The sequence below is a fragment of the Antedon mediterranea genome, chromosome 6 (genome assembly GCF_964355755.1).
Source record: "Antedon mediterranea chromosome 6, ecAntMedi1.1, whole genome shotgun sequence".
NCBI lineage: Eukaryota > Metazoa > Echinodermata > Crinoidea > Comatulida > Antedonidae > Antedon > Antedon mediterranea.
In genome coordinates this window covers 31,348,639-31,360,564 of record NC_092675.1, presented here as the reverse complement: position 1 = coordinate 31,360,564, position 11,926 = coordinate 31,348,639, and the positions used below count along the sequence as shown (strand labels likewise).

Sequence of the window (11,926 nt, the reverse complement as noted above, 5' to 3'; positions counted from 1 at the left end):
CGTGTATAGATGTAGTTTATCATGAGATGAGCAGTGTTTTTTGAAATACTTCTTGTTTATTATTATACATATCACAAATGAAGCAATATATAGTATGAATCAATGCATACAAGATTTATTTTAACTTTATTTACTGAGGCTGTTATTTACATGCATGTAATGGAGATGAACTTTAACAAGAAAATAATATAATATCTTTGGTTTTATATTAAAAATTGAGGTTGCTGCCCTCCACGACGACAGAGCAATCTCCCCGCAAAACTCGAGCGAAATAGAGTTTAGCGAAAGGTCAGGCGCAAGAGCTACGTGTCTTCTATTGATCACATGATCGACAGCCATTATTTGACTGTAAAAAATCTAGGAAAGAGTGTCTGGCTGAGCCTAGCCCAGCCTAGCCTAGAAGTTTATTTTGCCATTAGTAATGGTTTAATATCCAGGTTTAAACATTACGCAGCGGACATTTTTTGGATTCATTGTTTATAACGGGAAACTTATTTAACGTTTGTTGACTGATTTTGTAGTTAAAATCCTGTTCTTAAAATGGCATTGAAGAAAGTGAAGGGTAGCCTCGAGAGAGTTTTTGATAAGAACTTGCAGGACTTGGTCCGAGGCATACGAAATAATAAAGAGAATGAGGTAGGGCATAGCCTAGCTGTATATCTAAGTTTATGGTTAACTTTAAAATCATATATTTGTTAAGTTGTATATTATTATGATCAATATTTTAGTACGCCTAGCCCTGCGCCTAGAGCAGGCATGTAATGAAAATGTGCGTAGTTAGGACTAAGCTTTGTAAAATAAAAGAGGCAAACAGAGGGCAAGGACAAGGTCAATCAAAAACACATCGGAGTGGACTGTTCGTACTCTTCAGGGAATAATTTCGCCAGTGTAGCATAGCAAAAAGCTATACAAAACAACCTTTTTGCTACACATTTCTACAATTGTGTAGCAAAAAATACAATACAAAACTATCTTTCTTGACTAAAAAATCAGTTTGATTAGCAATTTTGCTAAACAAAATTTTCAAATGAAATTTTTCCCTGCTCTTCTGTGTATCACACTTCATCTGGGCCACCAGGGGGGCAAGAGACCAGTCCCGCCTAAAAGGTAAGCTAGTATGCCTTAATAATTGTAGTAGCTTCGCACTCTCGGCCGTTTTACAACAGAGAGAGGATTGCATGTCAGATTTACTAGTATTAGAGTAGATATTGCTTATTGTAACAATTGTTTTTAATTTCTTATTACAAATTCTAGAATCAATGCAATAAATAATACAAAACAATACAGAATACGTTTCTATTTCTAATATAATATAAAAAATATTTGTTGAATAGGCCTAATTTAATAAATTAGAAACTTCAATAACATCTTCTGCAGGTGCGTCGTATAATTCCTGTCTTTTATCAAAAAATTCTAATATTTTTAACTTTAGTCTTTCTAAATTTAAATGTGGTTCGAATGAAATTATATTAATTTATGTTTTATTATCTACCTGTCATTGGTGCTTTGCTCTCTGCTGTTGGTTGTGAATAAAGAATAAAGAGAATAAAGAATGTTGCGTGTCACTAGTAATAAATAAAAATCTAAAGAAAAACAAAAGTGATATCTCACAGTACAGCGGATCACTAATAAAAAAGCGAATTTTATCAGTACCATCTGCCTCTCTCAGAATATACCAGCATTTATATAGAAATGCATGAATAAAACAATTGGCACCTCCAGATTTCCCAAAGAGATATTATGATATAATGTACATTAACTGTACTTTATAAATTAATGATTAATCCTACAATTTGCAAATATATTGTTTTTATTTCAACATTTGGAACTTATATTGGTGATGCAGAATTGTACCAATATTTATCAAAAAAATGTATTAACTATCAATATAATTTGGTTTTTGATTTGTTTCTTTTGGAAAGGATACACAGAACACATCTTATAACTTTGGTTTTAACTAAATGAACTATTTTAAACAAAATATTAATTTGTATAACTGGTTCAGTTCTAAATTGTTTTATTCCACTTTTGTTAATTGTTGAATTTTTCTGTCATTCTACAACTCAATGTTACTAAAACAGATTGTTGCAGTGCCACACCCTGTCATATTATTTTATTATAAGCAATAATACATTGTTATTAAGAATTATTGACATTAAATATTTTGTAGTTGTGAAAAATGATAACATACCGTAACTGCAATTATGTGCAAAGAAAATTCTGATTATAGATGCATTAACGTGGCTTATGTACGTCATTACATCATCACTGTTCGTTACAGAACTTGCCTTTATTGATTAATTGTATCATCGTTCACAATTCTTCATTTGCTCTGATTGCCTACCTGAATCTTGAACAATTTACGAATATCTTAATAACTTGCAATTGAACAAAACAGTTTCATTATTAATTATAAATTAAAATGTTGTTTACATAATTTACAATTAAGATTTTCTATGACAAATTTTGCTTAAGTAGTTTTAAAAGGTTAATAGGATGATGATACTATTTTGTATTTATCACTATCACACAGAATATTAAAAACAAAAATACATTCAGCAACTTGCATGTATTTTTGATAGATACAATTTTTTTTATATGAATAATACCAAAATACTGTAGAATAGCATTGTAGCGGTATTACTACTGTGTTATCTGCCAACGATAAATTCATATTGGAGAATACAACAATTAAGCTTTTATGTGTTACTGTTAGGATCACTATACTAACTTATTACAGGAATGAATGTGGATACACAGAAAAATTTTATTTTAAAATTTTGTTTAAACAATATTGTTAATAATACAGAATTTTTAGTCTTGAAATATAGCTATGTATTACCTGTATATTTTATACTAACTTGTATTTTTTTGCTTTATAATTTTTATGAATATCAGGGCTGAAAATTAACCTTTAAACCATAGTGGCCAGCAGGGCCAGTTGAAGTTGAAGGATGGTCGCCCTTATTAAAAATGGCTGGCCCTTATTAATTTTTTGTACAATTTTTTTTTGCCCGACAGGGGTGGGGATAACCCCCCTCCCCCCTGCCGGGCACAACAAATGTATACTGTACCTCTCCCCTAAAATCCCCCACACCCACCTTCACACACAATATTTTCCGTGGGGATCGTATTATTCTACAGTAAAAAAACTCAAGCCAATTTTTTTTGTTATGGCCTGGGTAGATTGGGTTTCAGGAGCCTGGAGAATCCTGTCCTGGCCAACTATGCCTTTTAGCCTAGCTTTTCTAGCCTAGCTTGTTGGCCTAGAAATCAGACAGAAAACCTGAAAAGTATTTACCTGCGATTCATAAATTATACAATTCTAACATGCAACAGCCATTAAAATATTGATAATAAGTTACAAAGTGTCATTTTAAAATAATTAAGAAAGATATTTGATCGTGTTTACATGTGTCACACATGGGCGCACGCACAATAGGGGAGGGCTGAGAGAGCTTCTAGAAGATGCTGACGTCACACGTCAGCCCGTGTTTTGAGGAGGATTTGAGTGACCAAAATTGGTTAGAACTTTAGAAGAAATAATTACGGTGGCCTATAAGTGTCACGGCAACTTTCAAAAAATATCACGGCAATTTTTTCAAAAAAAGCCACGGCAATTTGAAAAAAGTCACGGCAATTTGAAAAAAGCCACGGCAATTTGAAAAAAGCCACGGCAAATTAAAAATAAAATATCACGGCAAATTAAAAATAAAACATCGCGGCAATTTAACAAAAATACCAGGGCAACTTAAAAATGAAACACCAATCCAAATTAGTATTGAAACACCACGGCAAATTAATAATGAAACACCACGGCAAATTACAGAATGCCACGGCGGAAGTGAGTTACCACGGCGGAAGTGAAACCTTTGGAATATTCGATTTTTTCTGAGGTAAGTAATTATTTGTGCATTGATGTAAATATTATATTAATTTATTTAACTGCAGCAGTTTACGTGTTTATTGCACTCTTCTTGAACTTTCTAGGCCGGGCTAGACCATAGGCCTTATTACAAGGTAGGCCTAGGCCCTATAACATTCTACAATGTTTTAATATATTTACAGTAATCTGTTTTTTATATAAAAAGTTTTTTTTACAGTAGACCTAGCTACTACTGTAGGCTTAAGGCCTAGGGCTAGTAGTAGGCATAGCTAGGCGTGGTGCAATAAACACGTAAATGCTGCAGTTAAAAATATTTACTTCAATGCACAAATAATTACTTACCTCAGAAAAAAATCGAAGATTCCAAAGGTTTCACTTCCGCCGTGGTAACTCACTTCCGCCGTGGCATTCTGTAATTTGCCGTGGTGTTTCATTACTAATTTGCCGTGGTGTTTCAATACTAATTTGCCGTGGTGTTTCATTTTTAAGTTGCCGTGGTATTTTTGTTAAATTGCCGCGATGTTTTATTTTTAATTTGCCGTGAGGTTTTATTTTTAATTTGCCGTGGCTTTTTTCAAATTGCCGTGGCTTTTTTCAAATTGCCGTGGCTTTTTTCAAATTGCCGTGGCTTTTTTCAAATTGCCGTGGCTTTTTTCAAATTGCCGTGGCTTTTTTCAAAAGTTGCCGTGATATTTTTTGAAAGTTGCCGTGACACTTATAGGCCACCGTAAATAATCCATCTTCAAAATGACATAATTAAAGCAACCAGCAGCTAAGCTTTTTAAATAATAAACATTATATTTAGGCCTCCTATATTAATGTTTCCTTTTAAAATTAAGTATATTTTATTAACTCGTTCCATAAAAACATGTAGTAAGCATAAAGGGAAAAATTATTGGTTGGGACATGTTCTTCCTGTAAAGGAGGTGTTTCTATGACACCTTACTGGTTGCACTATGAGGCGATGAAGTAAACTCGCCCTTGAATGCGCGCAGGCAGGGGAATCCCCTTTGTTGGTACCTCGCACTGTGAGATGGAGCGCGATTAATTGCTCTCCTTTTCGAAGGTTGTTGAGTGCGATCGCGCTCGCGATCCTTAAAAACGAGGGACTGCCATTAGGCTTGTAGCTTTATAACTTAGCTTATATATTATTAGCCTAGGCCTAGATTGGTTATAAAAGGTAGGTGGATGCAGTTTCTGGAAGTCGCCAGACGGGTCGACCATCACAAAATTAATACTCGCCCTTACCAAATAAAGGTCGCCATTGGCGACCGGGCGACCGTTAATTTTCAGCCCTGGAATATGTAGCAGTAAAAGGTGGTTTGTATCAGAAGCTTTTTGCTACTACAGTATATGCTACTCTGGTGAAATTATTCCCTAAATATTTTTTTAAAATACATTAGTTAGAAAACAGCTATAATTTAATTATGCATCGCTATTACTACAGTATAGCAATGTATTTCATCATACTCCATTTTTGTATTTTTAGGCAAAATTCATTGCAAGTTGTATTGATGAGATCAAACTAGAGTTGAGACAAGACAGTATTGCAATTAAGTCAAATGCAGTGGCTAAGCTAACATATGTAAGTCAATACTTAAATTATACATAAAGAGTACTTTATGTTTTTCATGTCTTATGGCAAAATGGGATAGGTATTGACATCTATAGTAGAGACTGATGGGCACAGTACCAAAGGAATAGCCTCCCTTAATGGATAACAGGAGTGTGTGCAAGAATCTACTTTGGGGTTATCCCTGACTATAGTAATGTTTACCAATTTGTATGTATTTAAATGCATTAATTCATATTTCATGTTACCAAGAGCCTACTGTAGAGTACATAACTTAAATGTATTGAAATATGCTAAAACAATGTATTTTTATGATTACTTCTTAAATGTATTGAAATATGCTAAAACAATGTATTATGATTACTTCTTAAATGTATTGAAATATGCTAAAACAATGTATTGTTATGATTACTTCATAAATGTATTGAAATATGCTAAAACAATGTATTGTTATGATTACTTCTTTAAATGTATTGAAATATGCTAAAACAATGTATTTTTATGATTGCAGTTACAACTTCTAGGATATGATGTGTCATGGGCTGCATTCAACATTATAGAAGTAATGAGCTCTCCTAAGTTCACATTTAAACGTATAGGTTACTTAGCAGCCTCTCAAAGTTTTCATGAAGGCACTGATGTCCTCATGCTAACAACAAATATGATACGCAAGGTAGGACCAAAATCTCCAGTAATGTTGATTGTTTTACTGAAAAGTACAAAAGAAAGATTTAGAATTGTCTACATTTTCAAGTTAAGAATCATTGATAAAAATGTTTGAATGAGATTTCATTCTATGAGTTTGTTTTACAGAACATATCAATTGCAAATGTGTTAATTTGTATTAACTGAAACAAAATATAGAAATTTGTCCTTGAATATGTTTGTCCTAAGCTTTTGGTAATATTCTTTAAATAATTTTTAATGAAAAAAAATCTTGTAATCTTTAAATCATTGTGTATAAAGTATAATTGTGGATTGAGAGAAAGTTAGCCTTTATACTAACTATCATGAGATATGAAGGGATACGCACAATTAAGTAAGCTATTTTCCAGGAATTAAGCAGTCAACAAATGTACGATACTGCAATCGCCCTCAATGGGCTGTCATGCTTCTTGACCTCTGACCTTGCTCGAGATCTAGCCAATGATATCATGGCTTTGGTAAGTTACACAACGTTGAGGGCAGCATGAAATGTTTACCCTGGATAGTTGTCCATTCCTTTGGTGAGTGTAGATTACAAATAGAAAACAGATCAGTGAAAAGAAAACATTCATCTAAGATATTTGACTTTTTTCAAACCAATTATTAATTAAAGCATTAAATAAAAGAATTAAAAAGTATCTATTTGATCTGTAAGTCTACTTGTAATGTGCACATTCTTTGGTGTCGTCGTCATTGATGTCATTGTTTTTGCATGCTTTAGTAATACATTTAGTCTTTCTCATAGGATGTTAACAGTTTTCAGCAATACGACGCTGGGGTTGCCATGACTGGTCTTGCATGTTTTATCTCCCCTGACCTGGCCCGAGATCTGGCCAATGACCTCATGACACTGGTGAGTAGGTACTACTACATGGGAGCGGTCTATTATTTGGTCATGGTACAGACCCAGTCTTCCCTCTTACTTAGCCACAATATTGCGTCTCTCAGATGAAGAATCTTGTTTGTTAGCAACATCATCTTTATTATTTTTAACTTCTGAGATTATTAGCATTATTATATTGTTTAAATGGGATTATATTTGCTACCATATTAATTTAGTAATATAGACTTCAATATTCTCATATTCAATATTATGACTGTGATCATTACATTGTGCATGGATGCAATCAAATAAAGTATACAAGGTGCATGATCATCATGCAGATTACCCTTAGCTTTTCCATCAATTGGCATTTCTCCTTCTTACGTCTGCTGCAGTATCTTGATGGTTTGTCTTTTATTATGTTGTGGCAAGCTGCATGATCAAGATCAAGCTGCATGATCAAGATCAAGCTGCATGATCAAGATCAAGCTGCATGATCTTGATCAAGCTGCATGATCAAGATCAAGCTGCATGATCAAGATCAAGCTGCATGATCAAGGGAAAACTTACATTTGGTGTACAGTTCATTATGGTTTAGTGCACACTAGGTTGCTATTATATAAATCATTTTAATTTTAAATTTTATCTCAAATCAATCTTATTTAATAAGTTTTCTAGGTAAATCAAAAGTGATGATAATATCTCATTCTCAATGAGTAATTCTATTCACAAGACAAAATATACACAAGCTCTATATAAACAAAATCTTATTACTGTATAAGTCTTTGATACTCAGTTAACAATAGATAAATTATGTTCTTTTCTTAGTTTCCTCTAAGTAACGATACAGTGTAGATTTAAGAAATTTAATGTTTGTTTATGTTGTTATGCCAAGAGATTGGACAACACTTAACGTAAACAAAACACTTAGCCCAAAACAATTTATGCTAAAGTGCTAGACAGAACCTGCAAGCTGTAATAAATCAGAATACTTGTTAGGCTAGTGTAAGATGGAATCACATTAATAATAACATTAACAGTTAAGTGCCAAGTGTCTATTTCAATGCCATCATTTTAGTTATTATTTTTGTATTACTTTCAAATGTTGTTTTTTAAAATTGACTAACTTTATTATTGATGTTGATGAGTGTCCTTCATTCCCTACTAATGACGTACTGTAGGTAAATTTTGATGTGAATTGTGCATGATTGTATAATGAATATGCATGATTGTATAATGAATATGCGTGATTGTATAATGAATATGCGTGATTGTATAATGAATATGCATTGTATATTCAATAATTGTTGTTAGGTATTTCACATTGTGGTTTACAAAGTGTCTTGTTATTTGATTGTATTTTGCACTTGTTCACTTTCATAAGTCATTTTGCCAATCATCATATCAACTAATGCATACCTACGTATTCATTTAATTTGTAATTTTATTTCACTATCAGCAAACAATAGCTACAAACAAGATTCTCAACTGAGCTAAAGAATAATAATTTTGTAGCAATGCATCATTACATTTAATTTCGTTATCTTTAAATTGTGTTACAAAAAGAAATTATTAATTAGAAATATATTGATCAATAATTCTATTTTGGAATTATTAATGATAACAATTATAATATTAAAATGAATTCTGATTTTCTACAGATGGCATCAACAAGACCATATGTGAGAAAGAAAGCTGTATTACTAATGTACAAAATATTTTTGAAGGTAATAAAACATTATTATCCATTGAATTGAATCTTAAAAACGTATAGACCTAATATTAAGCTATCTAAGATAAGATAAGATAAGATAAGATAAAAATGTATAGACCTAATATTAAGCTATCTAGGATAAGATAAGATAAGATAAAAATGTATAGACCTAATATTAAGCTATCTAGGATAAGATAAGATAAGATAAGATAAAAATGTATAGACCTAATATTAAGCTATCTAGGATAAGATAAGATAAGATAAGATAAAAATGTATAGACCTAATATTAAGCTATCTTGGATAAGATAAGATAAGATAAAAATGTATAGACCTAATATTAAGCTATCTAGGATAAGATAAGATAAAAATGTATAGACCTAATATTAAGCTATCTAGGATAAGATAAGATAAGATAAAAATGTATAGACCTAATATTAAGCTATCTAAGATAAGATAAGATAAAAATGTATAGACCTAATATTAAGCTATCTAGGATAAGATAAGATAAGATAAAAATGTATAGACCTAATATTAAGCTATCTAGGATAAGATAAGATAAGATAAAAATGTATAGACCTAATATTAAGCTATCTAAGATAAGATAAGATAAGATAAGATAAAAATGTATAGACCTAATATTAAGCTATCTACTAAATTTACAGAATTTGATAATTTGTTTAGTTTAGATAGAGTGAGAATTATTTTAATGTCAATAAGAAATGTGTAAAAAATGAATAAAGATGATAAAAGACCATTGAATGTTTTTAAAACCTATAGGCATCATACAATATCTACTGAATGTACAGTACAGTAGGCATAATTTCTGTACCCGCCACTATAGTAACTACCGTAGTTATTCCTCGACTAGCGCATCATTTTTACCAAATTTGATTGTAATTCAAGCAATAATATTGACATTTTTCTTGGTTTTTGTTAGTTTCCGGAGGCATTACGTCCGGCATTTCCTCGTTTAAAGGAGAAGCTTGAGGATCCAGACCCTGGTGTACAATCGGCTGCAGTTAACGTCATTTGTGAACTTGCTCGGAAGAACCCTAAGAACTATCTTTCACTTGCTCCTCTTTTCTTTAAACTTATGACAAGTTCAACTAACAACTGGATGCTCATTAAGATTATCAAATTGGTAACTTATATTTTGTTGTTATTTGTAGAACGTAATTTTTAAACCATTTGATTGTCAGTTTTAACAATCGTATTGTTAATAACTTAGATTGTAAATTTTTTCCCCCTTTTCCTGTAAAATGTTTGAATCAATGCAATTCAACGTCGACTGGAAAACAGGCTTTATAATGGAATAACAGTCTTGTACTCTTTTGTTTTTATTCTAATAACACCATCATCTTTATGAAGAGATGTAGTGATACAAATCTATTTGTTGAATACCTAACAAATCTTGAACTTTAGACAATTTTAGTGATTATTTTGAAATCAGATCATATAAAAACATTATAATGGGTTTTTGGTATACTGTCGTATGTTTGACTATTTCACTTCATATCAGAAATCTGATTACGGTATATGTATTGATACATAGGGACCATCTTGTTCAGGGATGGTCTTTACAAATTGAAAGCAAGCATAGACTAGAGTACTGTCACATACAATGCTAATACATCCTTTTATTGTGATCCTTTAACAGAGATTTTATGCAATCTTTCAGTTTTAAAGCGCCTATGTATTTTATATTAAAATCCCAACAAATGTTAAATTTGAATGTACATATTATATTGTTATTTACCTAAATCATTGAATAGGTAATATCATCATCAATAAATATGGCAAATAAATTAAAATAACTAAACAATGACATAATAAATGTTGAATGATTTTCAATTTATAAATGTAATTCAAATATTTAGAAAGCATTATAGTAATTATGGATTACAAATTATAATGGTTGACCTTAGGCTCACATTAATGTTTAATATATTGAGACCTTGCATTATAACATTGCATGCATTTTATAAACACATCTTAATACATTTGATTCTTTTATAAAGTTTGGTGCATTGACTCCACTAGAGCCCCGATTGGGTAAGAAATTAATTGAGCCTCTCACAAATCTTATTCACAGGTAAGCTTTATTTTCTATTAGAGTAAATCATAATTATTTTAGCAACAAACTGAAACAATTGTTGAAATGATAATTTATTTATTCCTGAATGAATTAAAAATCCAATCAGTTTACTTTAATGGAATACTTTTAAATATTGATTTTATAAATTATTAATTTGTGAGAAGCAGCAATGTTAGAGGAGGAATCCAATTAACATTGACCTTTGCAGACAATATGTGCTCTGTAATTTTTTATATAAAAAGCTTAAATAAATTTCTTTATTTTATTACTAATTAGATATAAGAACATATTTTATAATATCATGATGTCACCATCTGTACAATTCAATTCTTTATTAATACATTAAAATTTAATCAAATTAACATCAAGAAGGTAAGCAACAAAATAAACAAATAAACAATATTGGAACTTCCACAAAATATTAATTATGTCTCATAAAAAAGGCCTAGAATGACTTTTTTAATCACATTTGATTGTAGTACATGACTTGCTGGTATTAGATATTGCTTTGAACATTATGCAAATACCTCTATTTCTACATTGTGTATAGTATACACAGTTATAATAATAATAATAATCAATGCCCATTGATATTATTATTAGACTTGTTATACAGTATTTAAATATATATATTATTTTATAAAAAGAAACCATTTGAAAACGTATTTCCTTAAATTTCCTTGATGGTGTAATAATTTGTTAATATTGTTATATATAATAATAATATATATTCAGTTTTCAATGTATATTTATTTAATACAAAATTGCAAATAGCAGTCAATGGCTGACAATTGTACAGTTCATAAAGCAGTTAGTAGTAAACGGTCATTCATAACAATTTATATACAAATAATATAAGAAAGAAAAATATATAGCAAATAATTCACAATTTCAAAAAGCTTTTAACTCCGCCTACTGTGGCATGCTGTATTAATATTACCTATTTTTCTGTTTGATATATTTTTTGTAGCACATCAGCGATGTCGTTACTATATGAATGTATCAACACTGTGATAGCAGGTAAGCACTCACCTAATTCATTAAACAGTGCTAAGTATATCAATACAATCAACAATAACATTGGTGGCCACATACTAGTTTAATTCATTTGTTAACCTTTTGTTTGTCT

At 30.9% G+C, this 11,926-nt stretch overlaps 1 protein-coding gene across 4 annotated transcripts in view; it reads left to right on the top strand.

Moving 5' to 3' along the window:
• Positions 1 to 330: 330 nt before the first annotated feature.
• Positions 331 to 11,926, top strand: part of LOC140052622 (AP-3 complex subunit delta-1-like) — a 31,719-nt gene continuing 20,123 nt past the window's right edge. For 2 of the 4 annotated variants that reach the window (XM_072098278.1, XM_072098277.1), the window contains exons 1-9: positions 331 to 636; positions 5,376 to 5,471; positions 5,971 to 6,132; positions 6,515 to 6,622; positions 6,910 to 7,017; positions 8,649 to 8,714; positions 9,640 to 9,843; positions 10,721 to 10,794; positions 11,768 to 11,817. In XM_072098278.1, the coding sequence (XP_071954379.1) occupies positions 541 to 636; positions 5,376 to 5,471; positions 5,971 to 6,132; positions 6,515 to 6,622; positions 6,910 to 7,017; positions 8,649 to 8,714; positions 9,640 to 9,843; positions 10,721 to 10,794; positions 11,768 to 11,817 (964 nt within the window). In that variant the 5' untranslated portion in view covers positions 331 to 540. The remainder of the gene's footprint in view (positions 637 to 5,375; positions 5,472 to 5,970; positions 6,133 to 6,514; positions 6,623 to 6,909; positions 7,018 to 8,648; positions 8,715 to 9,639; positions 9,844 to 10,720; positions 10,795 to 11,767; positions 11,818 to 11,926) is intronic. The other 2 variants (XM_072098279.1, XM_072098280.1) reach the window with 2 other exon arrangements.